Genomic DNA, 15,282 nt, shown 5'->3' with positions numbered 1-15,282 from the left:
AATTCCTAGATTATATACAAAATGTTTCTATACAAACAATAACAGTACACAGGACTACTTCCACAGACTTAGTATTTGCTAAATAAAGGATAAAAAAGTAAAATCTATCTTTCAAATTGGAGTCTGCAAAGGAGTGGAAAAACATGTTCAAACTCTCCATTTAATCTCTTAAACTTCACATAAACACATTTATGAATATTTTCTTTTTTCCTGCAAAGTCTGTAATGTTCTAGCGATGCAGTAAAAGACTTGTGTTTGCATTTTCTTCTGTCCATAATTCTGACCTCAAAATCAGGATTAGGCATCAAATAATCACATACGCATGAAAGGGGCTGAGAATTGAACTAAAAGTTGTAATAATGTGACACTTCTTCAACTTCTTCTTTCCTTCAGCAAAACAGATACAGTTTCTGGAATCAGCAGTCCATCATGAGTAAGAGAACATCTCAGATTTCCTTCAGTGTAATCAATCACACATAACACTACACACTACAACACACAGAAACCATCACAGATGCTCACAAAATAAATGATTTTCTAATTTCCTGTGTTCTGCACCGTGGTGTTAGTATTGCATTAAATAAGATGAGAGTATCATCTCTATTGATCACAAGGCGATCACACATTTAAAGCATCATGTATTGAGTTGATGGTTTCAGTGCAAGGACTTTGTCCTTCCATAATAATAGAGCATCAACATCCAGCTCACCTGAACGCAGAGCCAGATCTCCTGAATCAGATATAGAGTCGTTTACTAAATTATACTAGATTGGTACATGTACTGCTAAAAATATTTAGTTTAGGTCAGCTCTAACGAACCATAGTGCAATCATCATGATACACATAAGGTGTGAAAAATTCACATTACAACATGCAACACGAGCAGTTCATGGGAATTGTTCATAAATCCATATTTGTGTGAATTGAATGCAACGGCCTGCAATATTTTGTGCTTTTGTTTCACGAATGACTCCCACTGAAGATTATGATGTGGGAGCTCGGTAATGAGCATTAACTATTGTTCGTTTACATACTGAAGGAACAACAACAGGATAAAGTTAATTTAAGTAAGTTAGAAAACATACTTTCGGTTGTGCTTGAATATGTACAAACCCGATTCCAAAAAAGTTGGGACACTGTACAAATTGTGAGTAAAAAAGGAATGGAATAATTTACAATTCTCATAAACTTATATTTTAATCACAATAGAATATAGATAACATATCAAATGTTGAAAGTGGGACATTTTGAAATGTCATGCCAAATATTGGCTCATTTTGGATTTCATAAGAGCTACACATTCCAAAAAAGTTGGGACAGGTAGCAATAAGAGGCCGGAAAAGTTAAAAATACATATAAGGATTTATTAGATTTGCAATTTATTAGGTCAATTGGCAACATGATTGGGTATAAAACGAGCCTCTCAGAGTGGCAGTGTCTCTCAGAAGTCAAGATGGGCAGAGGATCACCAATTCCCCCAATGCTGCGGTGAACAGTAGTGGAGCAATATCAGAAAGGAGTTTCTCAGAGGAAAATTGCAAAGAGTTTGAAGTTATCATCATCTACAGTACATAATATCATCCAAAGATTCAGATAATCTGGAACAATCTCCTTGCCAAAGGGTTAAGGCCTGAAAACCATACTGGATACCAGTGATCTTCGGCCCTTAGACGGCACTGCATCACATACAGGAATGCAACTGTAATGGATATCACAACTTGGGAATACTTCCAGAAAACATTGTCGGTAAACACAATCCACCGTGTCATTCACCGTTGCCGGCTAAAACTCTATAGGTCAAAAAAAAAAGCCATATCGAAACATGATCCAGAAGTGCAGGCGTTTTCTCTGGGCCAAGGGTAATTTAACATGGACTGTGGCAAAGTAGAAAACTGTTCTGTGGTCAGACGAATCAAAATTTGAAGTTCTTTTTGGAAAACTGGGACCCCATGTCATCCGGACTAAAGAGGACAAGGACCACCCAAGTTGTTATCAGCGCTCAGTTCAGAAGCCTGCATCTCGGGGGTGGTGTTGGCGCAGTGGATAAGACACATGCCTTTGGTGTGAGAGACCCGGGTTCGAATCCACTGTGAGACAGCAATGTGTCCCTGAGCAAGACACTTAACCCCTAGTTGCTCCAGAGGTGTGCGACCTCTGACATATATAGCAATTGTAAGTCGCTTTAGATAAAAGTGTCAGCTAAATGAATAAATGTAAAATGTAAATCTCTGATGGTATGGGGTTGCATGAGTGTGTGTGGCATGGGCAGCTTACACATCTGGAAAGGCACCATCAATGCTGAAAGGTATATCCAAGTTCTAGAACAACATATACTCCCATCCAGACGTCGTCTCTTTCAGAGAAGACTTTGCATTTTCCAACATGACAATGCCAGACCACATACTGCATCAATTACAACATCATGGCTGCGTAGAAGGAGGATCTGGGTACTGAAATGGTCAGCCTGCAGTCCAGATCTTTCACCCATAGAAAACATTTGGCGCATCATAAAGAGGAAGATGTGACAAAGACCTAAGAGAGTTTAGCAACTAGAAGCCTGTATTAGACAAGAATGGGACAACATTCCTATTCCTTAACTTGAGCAACTTGTCTCCTCAGTCCCCAGACGTTTGCAGACTGTTAGAAAAAGAAGAGGGGATGCCACACAGTGGTAAACATGGCCTCGTCCCAACTTTTTTTGAGATGTGTTGAGGCTGTGAAGTTTAAAACCAACTTATTTTTCCCTTAAAATGATACATTTTCTCAGTTTAAACATTTGATATGTCATCTATGTTGTATTCTGAATAAAATATTGAAATTTGAAATTTCCACATCATTGAATTCTGTTTTTATTCACAATTTGTACAGTGTCCCAACTTTTTTGGAATCAGGTTTGTAAAGTGAGCTGTTATTGTTCAGATATGGTCTGTGTAAAGATGGTTCACATGGAGTTGTGATGCTCTTCGAGAGTGTGATTCCAGTGGTTTCCATCTTTACATCCTCATCTCTTTTAATGAATTTCCATCTTGAGGATGTACGGGTAAGTCCTGAACAGAAGAAACAAACAAGAGAAATCAAGCATCCGTTCACATTCACTACTGTTCCTCAGAAAGGGACTATAATAATTTTGACATTAACATCAACAAAATGCACTTAATGCAGAGAGAAACTGTAGAAATCTACAATTGTACAAATAAACCAAAAAACATAACAGATAGAAATAGTAAAGTCAAATGTATTTGTAAAGTGCCTTTCACAAGACTTTTTTTTTTTAAGCAGCTCATAATATCTTAAAATCTTCATGCCTTATAGTCAAAGTTATCATTTTAGACCTGGGCAATGATATAGTTTATATTTTGAGATTTGCTATACTGTGTGTATATGCACTCAATGTACAACCACATTTTGTGCAGATTTTTGAGTAGATAGTATATCTTTTTATGCAACTCTACTGTATGCATGTGAATACAGTTCCTATCTGTTTAGAATCATATCTATGACATGCTTATTCACAGACACACATCTCTAGGATGATCAAGATTTGCAGAAACCTTCACTGGACTGAAGGACAACTACAGTAACTGGGCGACTGAAAGGTTTACACAAATGATCATGGGATATTCTGGATCCTTGTCACCAGCCTTGAGCTCTTATCCACTAGATGGCCTCACTGTGTTTTTATATATATATATATATATATATTGCCCATATATATATCCAATCTGATCATCTGTTTGCACTCATTCTTCTGTTGTTCTTCTGTTGTTCTTCTATTTTGTTATTGAATTTCTACCTGTTTCCTGTATTTGACACTCTATTCCAGACCTCAGTGATCTGTGGGTCACCTTTAAAGAAACTGGCTAGGTTTAGCTGGACAGAATAATTTAACTGTGTGTTATTCTTTATCATAACATGAGTAATTTCCAACCACTGAAAGGAACAACAAATCCTGCTATAAATCATTGCTTAAATTACTGCTAACTGAAAATTTTAAACTCATATCACAGACTTTGACAGCCTGCTATTTTTCATTCATATTTTAACTTTCACAAACAACCAATGTTCAGTGATGCTCGTAAAGTACTGTACACTCTCACTTAGAACAAACATGACTTTTATGTTAACATCTGATTACTTTTGAACACTCAGATGAGCATCACAGCATCAGATGTTTTAGACCAACAAAAATTTCATTCTCTCAATAGAAGAAAACCAGCATATCCTCATCTTATGTTCATCGGTCATTTTGAACCCAGAGAAGATTTTCTTCTTCCCGAGAACGGACGGATGGTCACTCTAAGCCAGCGTGATCCAGGCCTGGTGAGGAGAGCATACTTACAGCGATCACCTTTGTCTGAGGTTGACTGTTGGCCTTCTGTCGCCGCAGGTCAGATTGTATAAGTGCTGTGAGGCAGAGAGACACAACCTGATAGTCTGAAGTTAGGAGCAACATACTTTTAAAATTTAATTTATGCATTTGATACATGCTTTAATTCAAGCTTTACACTTCATCAATTCATGCATTTCCTGGAACTCGAACTCATGACCTTGGTGTTGCAAGCTCTACTGTCTGAGCTTTCATGGTACGTTCATATTACTATATAAAACTATGCGTGTGTGTGTATGTGTCACTGTGACACAATATGCTGAAGTTATGCTCTATCCATGAGTGGAGCGGTTATCTAGTGGTCACATGATGAGTGTCATGTGATGAGCTTCTACCTGTCATGATGGAGCCGATGAAGAGGAACACACAGAGGAAGATGTTTCCAGCCAGTGTGCTGAAGTGATCGATGATTTTGCCTTGAATGATGGTGAATGCAATTCCAAACATCTGCATACAACAGAAAGATCCTGAGCATGCATGTATGTCATGTACCATAAACATGCTGTTATCTTTATACACCTCCATATCTTTTTAAGCGCTACTAAAATTATGTTCAACCAACAAGTTACACGCAGTTGGAGAAACATAATCATTTATAGTATAAACATTTTTAAGTATCACTTTAGATTAGGAACAAATTTTCACTATTCAGTGTTAAGACTTTTCCCTCAAACTTAGGGTGGCCATATGCGCCGTTTATACGGGACACGTCCCGGCCAGGATTTTAATATTACCTAAAATATCCAGGTTTTGGCTGTTTGCACTGTGCAGGTCAATCGTTGTGTGACATTCATGAGAGCTATAGAGAGCTTTTGAAATCGCTCTTATGTGTTTGTTCGTTTATTTGAATTGAAGCTTCACTGCCAACTTTAATGTCTTTTTTTGGTGTGCAGTGATGCTTCAAATCAAATGAACGAAAAAACACGTGCGCATGCATTGCTTTGATCGTTCCCTGTAGATCTCACCTTATCATGCGCAGCCCCACGATTGGTCTATTATATACAATACCTGCATGTTATTGGTAAAACTGCTTTGAATGTTTTAGGCAATATTAAAATCCTGGCCGGGACGTGTCCCATATGAACAGCGCGTATGGCCACCCTATTCAAACTGCTAATAATTGCTTTTTGATAGAAAGTAAGGCAATTTTTGTAGTAGTTATTTTTAGGTATGGGATTTCAAATGTATTAAATTGTGGCACTGGAATCAACTAATCTACTTTAGTTCAAATTAACAGCTAGTATAGCACATGCTAAATATAACTAATTTAGCATGCCATGTATATTTAATGAATAAGTGAAAATATTAAATATTAAGTTGATGTATTGATCAAAAACATATTATGTCAACAGATGTTTTAATTAAATCAATACGTTAGAATTTAAAACTTGCATTTGCAACCATGCATTTATTTACTGTAAGTCGTGGAAACAGGTCCCCTTAATGTCTTTTTAGATTTGACTCATCCTCATATCTTAAAGTGCAGAGAACATGCATGACCTGAGCTGAGCAGTTGAGCAGTCCTGAAGATGTTCCCTCTGACTCTGGGTATGTGAGCTCCACTGCAAACTCAAAGCCGAGTGGCAGATAACCCGTCATGAAGAACCTGCGGTCAAAGACAGAACAGACTAAAGAATCAGCCGTTCCAAACTACTGCACTGTATGCATCTATACTGGAAACAGTTTAACAGTCAGCCATTAGCACACATAAACATAAAAAAACACACATCTAGTTCTCTCATGAAACGCTAGATGTTGCAAGCTAACAGGTCTTTTACATGCAATCTGCTATATACTATAATAATCACATTGTACACTAAATAACACAAACTGCTTGGACTCTGATTCTCAATATTTAAATAGTCAAGTTCAGTTTTGGCTGTATGCTGAACCTATAGGGCATTAGAGATCCTCTGAAACCCTCCACCTCCCCCAGCACCACCTGTCTAGATCTGCAACGGGATTTATGTATACATATCCATGCAGCAGCAGCATACCTTACATGGTAACAGCAGCATGTCTGTGAATCACCATTGTCATATCAGTTAACATAGTGAAACTATTCCAAAAGTTGTAATGATTGAACTACAATTAGATGTTGATCCACAAAATTTCTTTATGGTCAGTCTGTGTAGAAATCATGAGCTATAGATTTGGCTGGCAATCATAGTTCAGTTAGTTGATGCTGTAACTACCATACTGGGGGCAAAAGTATCTTCCATAAATTATTATATTTTATTATTAGATGTTTGGTCTCTAAGCATGAAATGGACTTTTGATGTGAAATTCTATACTTGGAGAGTTTTGTTGCGACGTGCCAGGGAATCCCCTAATGTCATCTGAATCCGCTGTGTGCCTTAAATGTCACAACACTTCTGTGTCCACTGCAAGTTTTTTGTCACTGTCTGCATCTTACCCGAGTGCTCCTGATGTGAGGAACACAACCCACAGTTGACCCAAGTTCAGGGTGAAAGCATAGATCACCATCCCCACAAACGACAGCAGATACACTGAGAGCGTTGTCTGCCTGGCAAGACAAATATTAGTAAGTTAACCTTCCAAAATATATGTAATTCACTCTAATATTAATAGTGTAATTCACAGAACATGTTTACTTGATGGTTTAATCTTTAAACATCTTCGTACATTCAATGGGACAAGGTACAGAAGTGCAGAAATAAAAGCATGTGTCAAGTAATCAATCAATCATTTAGGTTTGGTATGCCTAAATCTTTTTCTTTTTGTATTTGGCATTTTCTCAAAAAAAAATCTGTTTCTGCACTCAAATTGTGTCAGCACTATAAGTATATAAAATATATGTACATAAAATCAGTTATGTTCTGTTTTGGTTGCTGTTCCTATGTGTAGTCCCTGTCTTTTCCCCCTTGGTTTCTATAGTTACTCATCAGTTGATTGATTATGTTCACCTGTGTCTTATTAAGCTCCCTGTTTTCCTGTGTATTTACCTGCCCTCAGTTTCCTTAGTTCCTTGTTTGGTATTGTCTTTGCATGTTGTGTGTAAAGCTGTTAAGTTTGTTGTTTCTCACCATTTGTGGGTTCTCTTTATTTGTTGTATTTTGTTAAATAAGTGTTAGGTTTTAACTAGATCCACATCGACTTATCTTTGCCTGATTGCACCATGACAAACTACTAGACCAAGAAATACAATGGACCTAGCATCTATCCGTCTCTTCCGTCTCACCCAGGATGACAGTTTGTTGACTTTACCTGAGCAAGAGTCAATTAAGTTCCAAACATAGGTTCGGAAGGAGCCTAATCTTTCAGTTCTATCAATCACTGGTGCGAGCGTATATAAGCTGAAGTCACTGCTCCGTCCCAGCTACAATCATCCCTACCTGCCTCCCCTTCTCCTCCTCCATTTTTTTTCTTTCTCTTTTTTTTACTCCTACTCTACAGCATACATCCATGGGGGGGTTATTACTCATCCATGGAGGGGGGCTCCCTCAAGTACAACAAGCTAAGTTAATTTACCATTATTAAGCAGGACTGATTGGGCAGACAAGCTCATGAAACTTCAGCCATATGAGCGCAAGATAGACAGAAAGACAGTGTGTTTTGCATTTTGTATGCATGCTTGTTACATGTTCTCAGTTTGTTTGAACTTTTAAATTGTACTTCCAGGGTCCTGTTTTTGTAGTTCATTCATAGCCCTTTTGTTTCATTGGTCCCCTTGATTGTAATGCCAGGTTTGTCTAGTTTCCTTTTTAGTTTCCATTTTTGTGTGTATAGCACAGTGTTTTAATCAGTCTTCATCAGTCATTTTCATTGGTTGTTGGTAAGCTGTTGCTGGGAGGGACCCACCGGTTAGATCGCTACGAGTGGCCAGCATCCCCACAGCCTCAGTGTACTCAAGCTCTGTGTTTCCAGCACATCTGCGTCAGGTGGTCGCAGAGGTCCTTCCAACCATCTGCAGTGCTCCCAGGAAAAGGCCACTGCCATTATGAGTGTTTGGTCTGCACACAAGGTAGCACTGTCTGCTCCAGATTCTCCCGAGGTGGCGGTGTCTGATCCTTATCCTGATCCTCCAGAGGCAGAGCTATTCACTTCAGGTCCTTCCTGCCTGTTCTGTTATGACCACAGAGGGTGCCTAGAATTCCCGGCCTGTCCTGTCATAGCCACTGGGGCCAACACTGTACCCGTTGCCTGTCCTGTCAAAACCAAGGAGGGTGATCTCAAATTCTGAGTCTGTTCTGTCAAGACAACAGAGGCCGTTTCTAACCTCTTGTGCTGTCAGTTTAAATCTAGCCTATCCATTGTTATGGTCTATTATTGGTCATCTCTGGCTTATCCACCATGGTGGTCTTCTGTTCCATCAACTCTGTCTTGATGATCTTTGGTCTTTGGAGTTTCTCAGCAACATCTGCAGTGCTATGGTGGTCTTCAGTCCTGTCTGCTCTTCATTGGTGGTCTTCAACTCCACCTTCTCTGCTGTGGTGGTCTTTAAGCTCCATTTTATCCACCATGAGGATCTTCAGCCCCATCTGCTCCGCTGTGGTGTCTTTTTTCCTGTCAGTTCCACCCTGGCCTCCTGCTCTGCTGGATCCCTACTTTGCCATGGCTTCTTGTTCTGCTGGCTAATATGGTCATACTTCCTGGTTCTAGTAAGAACTCTTGCTGCTGCATTTTGGACTAGCTGTAGTTTGTTTACTAAGCATGCAGAACAACCACCCAATAAAGCATTACAATAATCTAACCTTGAGGTCATAAATGCAGGGGTTAACATTTCTGCATTTGACATTGAGAGCATAGGCCATAATTTAGATATATTTTTGAGATGAATGCAGTTTAAAAATGCAGGAAAAATGCAGTTTAACAAGTGCTACAAACATGGCTTTCTAAGGAAAGATTGCTATCAAATAGCACACCTAGGTTCCTAACTGATGACGAAGAATTGACAGAGCAGCCATCAAGTATTAGACAGTGTTCTAGGTCAGTGGTCACCAACTTTTTCGAGCCTAAGATCACATCCAAAGTCCAAATGTAAACCAAGATGAAGGCCACAATGTAAGTTCTACTCTGACATTCTTGTTGCCTGTTAGTCACTAGCAAATTATTTAACTATACACATAGCATATAACTATACAAACTGCCAACTATAATTCAACATTGTCAACAGTAATATAACATGAAGTATTTCCACAGGCTTATTACTCGTATATAAACACAATAATCAGTTCATATCTCATCAAAATGGAAATTGCAACTAGCATTCAAAATATTATGACAACAGTCATCCTTCAATTCTTCAAAAATATTTTCATACAAATTACAGACCTACATTCATTTTTAACTACAGAAATTGAATAATGTAATCAAATGTAAAACAGCATCGCATATTTGACTGTATAAATTAAAGGTTCTTTATTAAAGTTACAAAAGCTTTTTAATCGGGAGCAGTGAGTGATTTCTTTGTTGTTGCTGTTCGATTAATATAAAGACTGTCACTTCAAGAGAATGCACTGATACAGTGGCCTACGTTCAGCTGGCTATGTCTGCTGTAGGATACTTACCAAAACAGGCATTTTGACATGATTTTTGTGTGAATTTGACCATTTAAACACAATACTTAAGAGAGAGCTTATATTTGCGCGCGTGCTGAGGCGCGAGTTTCCCTTACGAAAAATAACCATGGTTTTATTATAGTAAAACTATGTTTTTTTGGCGTGTTGACTACCATTTGTATAACCACAGATTTTTTGGGTTTGCACGAGCTTGTGTCCTCTGGCTCTTAAATGTTTAAACTGATAAAGCTTAAATGAGTTTAGTTTAAACACAGATATCAGCACCCAGGTGATGACAGAATAAAATTACTGCTCATATACAGCATTCGCGTTGAACAAGAGTGAATGATTTGTCCAGGTTTTTTTTTTCCTCTCATGATTTGGAATGCCTGGGAAGCCAGAATGCGCATGCATCAGCAGAAACATTTATTAGCTGAACCCTGTTTTTTACGTGCCATTTATAGCAGGCCATATTACAGATGATATTACAGATCCTTTGTCAGATTAAAGTTGAAGCGCGTGCCGAACCGTGTGTGGTGAACTAAAACAGTCTAAAACAGTTGCATCAAGTATAAATGTCTTGTTTGTTTTGGGAGGTGCACGTTGTCACGTTGTCTGGTCTCTGTTTCCCTGGGTGTCCACTAGTGGTCTCACTTCCCCATAGGCACCTCACCGCAGGCACTACAATTCCCACAAAGCCTTGTCCCTTCATCACAGTAATTGCACTCCTGTTAATTGCACTCAGGTGTCTTCAATTGATAGTCATTACCCTGCCTATATAATCCGGTCTGTTTCCATTTGTTTTCATGGAGTCCTTTCATTCCGTCACCCAGTTTCCTCGCCTTCCGAGTTCCTCGTCTTCTGAGTTCCTGTTCCTGTTCCTGTTCCTGTTCCTTATCCTTTCCTGTTTGTTTATTTGTTGGATGGATTTATGGTTTTGACCCCTGCTTGTTGATTTCTGATTTGGATTACCCATTAAAACCCACACTGCGATTGGATCTCTTGTCTCCTGTGTCTCCCTGGGTCTCCAAACGTAACACACGTGCAGTCAGCAGGAGGCTCTTGCTGCGGTGCCAGGTGAAAGTATAAAGAAATCGGTTGTTTTACAGACATTATATGTAAACTATAGGCTATTTGATTGGACAGATATACCCCTCTCCCTCCCCTAGACACAATTTACTACACACAATAGGCTCGCACATTTTAAATGAATAAATAATAATGAATAAAAATATTAAAAAAACATTCTCAGATTTTGAAAAATCTTCACAAGCGACTTAAAATGCTTCCAAGATCAACTTGTCGACCGCGATCGACGGGTTGGTGACTCCGGTTCTAGGTTATTACATGCAGAGTTTTTAGGTCCTATAATTAACACCTCTGTTTTTTCAGAATTTAGCAGTAAGAAATTACTCATCATCCAGTTTTTTATATCGACTATGCATTCCATAAGTTTTTCAAATTGGTGTGTTTTGCTGGGACACGAATAAATATAGAGCTGAGTATCATCAGCATAACAGTGAAAGCTAACACCATGTTTCCTGATGACATCTCCCAATGGTAACATGTAAAGCGTGAAGAGCAATGGCCCTAGTACTGAGCCTAGAGGTACTCCGTACTGCACTTGTGATTGATATGATACCTCTTCATTCACTGCTACGAATTGATGGCGGTCATATAAGTACGATTCAAACCATGCTAATGCACTTCCATTAATGCCAACAAAGTGTTCAAGTCTATGCAAAAGAATGTTGTGGTCAATAGTGTCAAACGCAGCACTAAGATCCAATAAAACTAATAGAGAGATACACCCACGATCAGATGATAAGAGCAGATCATTTGTAACTAAAGAGAGCAGTCTCAGTACTATGATACGGTCTAAATCCTGACTAGAAATCATCACAGATACCATTTTTTCTAAGAAGGAATATTATTGTGAGGATACTACCTTTTCTAGTATCTTGGACAGAAAAGGGAGATTCAAGATCGGTTTATAATTAACTAATTTGTTGCAGGCCCCGCCTCCGGAGACCTAGCAGACAAATTACTGAAAATACAGGAAAGAAAGAAGAGAGTCGGGAATCGCGTCTGTTCTCTGCCAGCTCCTCTGTATCGTGTGTTTATTGACAACAAATCAATCTTCAACATCCACCAGTTTCTTAAACCACAAAAATAAACTCATATAATCTCTTTTCATTGTTTGTCTTTTTTCTCATTTAACCTGTTTGAACATATAACAATACTCTTTCCATACTTTCTCATGGGTCAACAGTCAAATCTAGCAAGTTATTACTTTGATTATTCACCTAAGTGCATATTTTAAGTCTGTTTCAACTCTTAAAACATTTGTGACATTTGTTTCACCGTTAGTTTGTCAAAAATCAACATTTCAAAGCATTAACAGCTATTTAGGCTGCCGTTACACACTTCTGCATGAGCTGGTCACGTGACCATCAAGCGCGCCAAGCGCGAGTTCAGAGTGAGCTTTGCACATAACATATAACATAAACAATTAACTTTTACACATAACTCAATGGAACATTTAGATCTGAGACACTAAATAAACATGTTAGACTCAAATATTGCATTACACAGGAATATTTACAGTAGTTTTACCTCAGTATGAACACTTTTAGGAATCACAGATGTAAGTTATCAAACTCTCACAACCAGCCCTCACTGTACATTGTAATTAAATGGATGTTACCCTATTTAGTCAAGTTTTCCCCGAACATTTGTACTATATACCTGAAAATACAGGAAAGAAAGAAGAGAGTCGGGAATCGCGTCTGTTCTCTGCCAGCTCCTCTGTATCGTGTGAGCGGAAGCTGCAGAGATAGCCCGAAAGCGCGATCCCGTGTCAAAATAAAAGTCTCTGTTTCAAGTGTCCGTGCAAAGTAAAAAAAAATAAAGTACTTCATGAATGTCCATATGAAAGGCATAGAAGGAAGATATTATTATTCACACAACCATATTGTGTACTCATTTTTCATGGGTACCACACTCTCCCTGACAAAAGGAAATGCAAAATCCCATAACCAACCACTCTTAATAAACAGCAGTAGCAACCCCATAAGGTGTGTGTACTGGAGGTAAGTATAAGTGAGGGTAAGTGATAGGTGTGGTGTAAGTAGGTGAACCCCAAACAGGCATGTGTGGAATGGGGTAGACAGTAACTGAGTTCAGTGTGGGATAGGGGTGGATTGCAGGTTGACCCAACATGTCATATGTATAAATCTGACTTTCTCACACTGGTTTCCCCTTCCATCCTCAGATCCACAGCCCCATCTATGTCCTCAGACTCACTTTCGGGGTTCGCACAGTTTCCTTCATCAGCATTGTCTGGACATGTAGCGTCATCAAGGTAGGTATCTGTAGCTACTAACTGAATGTTTTCCCTTACAGGTGCTCGTTCTGGGAGTTGGTTGTTCCCCACTATTGGCCAGCTGACTGGAGCTCTCAACCAGTATCCTCCTACTCCACTCTCGGCATCTGAGTCAGTCAGATCACCATCTCCGACGTTCTCTTGGTTGACTGTTCGTCTAACTGTCTTTCTCTGTCTTTCAGGCCGCATGGATCTAGGTGTCATTGCTGGAGCTTCCACCGGTAAGTCATTCACCAGTAACAACAGGTTTCGATGCAGCGTCCTGGTTTTTCTGCTATCACCATTCTCAGGGTATATCACGTATATGGGGTTGTCAGTCAATTGTTCCTTTACCACATATACTGCTTTCTCCCAGTAGGACCGCAACTTTCCTGGGCCTCCACGCTCCCTGAGGTTCCTGACCAGTACTCGATCCCCTGCCTTCAGCACAACTCCTCTCACTTTCCGGTCATACTGCTCTTTCCCTCTGGTGCTTGCCTGACGGCTGTGACTTTCTGCGATTTTGTATGCTTCAGTCATTCTGTGTGCCCACTGCTCCGCATACCCGTTTGGTGTTGTTTCTTCCTCTTGCTCCACCAGGCCAAAGATCAGATCCACTGGAAGGTGAGGATGCCGTCCATACAACAGATAAAAGGGAGAATACCCTGTGGACTCGTGTCGTGTGCAGTTGTAAGCGTGCACCACTTGAGGTAAGTGCTCCTTCCATCTCTCCTTTTCCCTGTCTGTTAGTGTCCTCAGCATCTGCAAAAGGGTCCGGTTGAGCCTTTCCACTGGGTTCCCTTGGGGGTGGTACGGAGTAGTGCGGGAGTGACCGATGCCAGCAAGTTGTCTGAGGTTCCGGAACAGTTCATTTTCGAACTCACGGCCTTGATCGTGATGTAATTTGGCCGGGTATCCAAACCGTGGGATGTAGTCCTGGAACAAGCGTTCTGCTGCAGTCCGCCCTGACTTGTTTTTTGTTGGATAGGCTTGGGCGAACCTGGTGAAATGGTCCATGACCACTAAGATATACTCATATCCTCCTCGGCTCGGCTCCAAGTGGAGGTAGTCTATACACACCAGCTCCAGAGGTGAGTGCGTGGTGATACTGCCCATAGGTGCTCGGACGTGTGCGGTGGGTTTCTTCTGCTTTATGCATGGGCACCTCCTAGTCACATACCCCTCTATCTCCTTCTTCATGTACGGCCAGTAGAATCGATCCCTTGCCAAATTGAGTACTCTCTCCGTACCCACATGTCCCATCCGGTCGTGGAGGTGCTCGAGAGCCAACTTCTTATACATGTTTGGTAGGACTAGTTGTGTTCTTTCCCTTGCCCTTCGGTAGAGGAGTCCCCTTCCCAGATACAGATTTTTCCATTCGTACATGAGCTTTCTGCTGGTCCCTGTCATGCTTCGTCTCATTTCCTCCGTTGGTATGACCCCATCGACTTTCCACTGTCTTACTTGTGAAATCACTGGGTCCTCTTTTTGGGCGGTAACCAGCTCTTCCAGTCCAATTGTCGGCAACCAAGTGGTAAATGGCTGTAGTTCGCCTCCCCCCGTAGACAGGTACAATGCTGCGATCCAGGCCACATCTTTATCTTCTGATACGCGACTACCCTCCCAGGCTGCTTGTATTACACTGGTAGGCAACTGTTTTGTGCACTCTGACTCAAATGCTTCAATATCCAGGGGGAGACGGGACAGAGTGTCTGCATCGATGTTAACCCTGCCTGGCCGGTATTTGATGTCAAATCGGAAGTCGGATAGCTCCCCGACCCAGCGATAGCCCACTGCATTTAGCTTCGCTGTGCCCATCACGTATGTCAGTGGGTTGTTGTCGGTATACACTGTGAAGTGTGAGGCGTAGAATAGGTAGTCCCGGAATTTCTCACATACCGCCCACTTCAACGCCAGGAACTCGAGTTTTCCGCTGTGTAATCGATAGTTTTTCTCAGCTATCGTCAGTGTCCTGGACCCATACCCGATGACCCTCAACTTTCCCTCCT

The 15,282-nt window shown here is 40.4% G+C and overlaps 1 protein-coding gene across 1 annotated transcript in view; it reads right to left on the bottom strand.

The window, feature by feature from the left end:
- Window positions 1-2,677: 2,677 nt before the first annotated feature.
- The window catches only part of LOC132113316 (heme transporter FLVCR2-like), a 49,864-nt gene continuing 37,259 nt past the window's right edge, over window positions 2,678-15,282 (bottom strand). The window contains exons 6-10 of the mRNA XM_059521120.1: window positions 6,804-6,914; window positions 5,888-5,993; window positions 4,723-4,834; window positions 4,340-4,404; window positions 2,678-3,047 (exon numbers count right to left, since the gene is read on the bottom strand). Of these exons, the coding sequence (XP_059377103.1) occupies window positions 2,994-3,047; window positions 4,340-4,404; window positions 4,723-4,834; window positions 5,888-5,993; window positions 6,804-6,914 (448 nt within the window). The 3' untranslated portion in view covers window positions 2,678-2,993. The remainder of the gene's footprint in view (window positions 3,048-4,339; window positions 4,405-4,722; window positions 4,835-5,887; window positions 5,994-6,803; window positions 6,915-15,282) is intronic.

The sequence above is a fragment of the Carassius carassius genome, chromosome 32, assembly GCF_963082965.1.
Source record: "Carassius carassius chromosome 32, fCarCar2.1, whole genome shotgun sequence".
Classification (NCBI taxonomy): Eukaryota; Metazoa; Chordata; class Actinopteri; order Cypriniformes; family Cyprinidae; genus Carassius; species Carassius carassius.
This window is presented reverse-complemented; position numbering and strand designations above follow the sequence as displayed.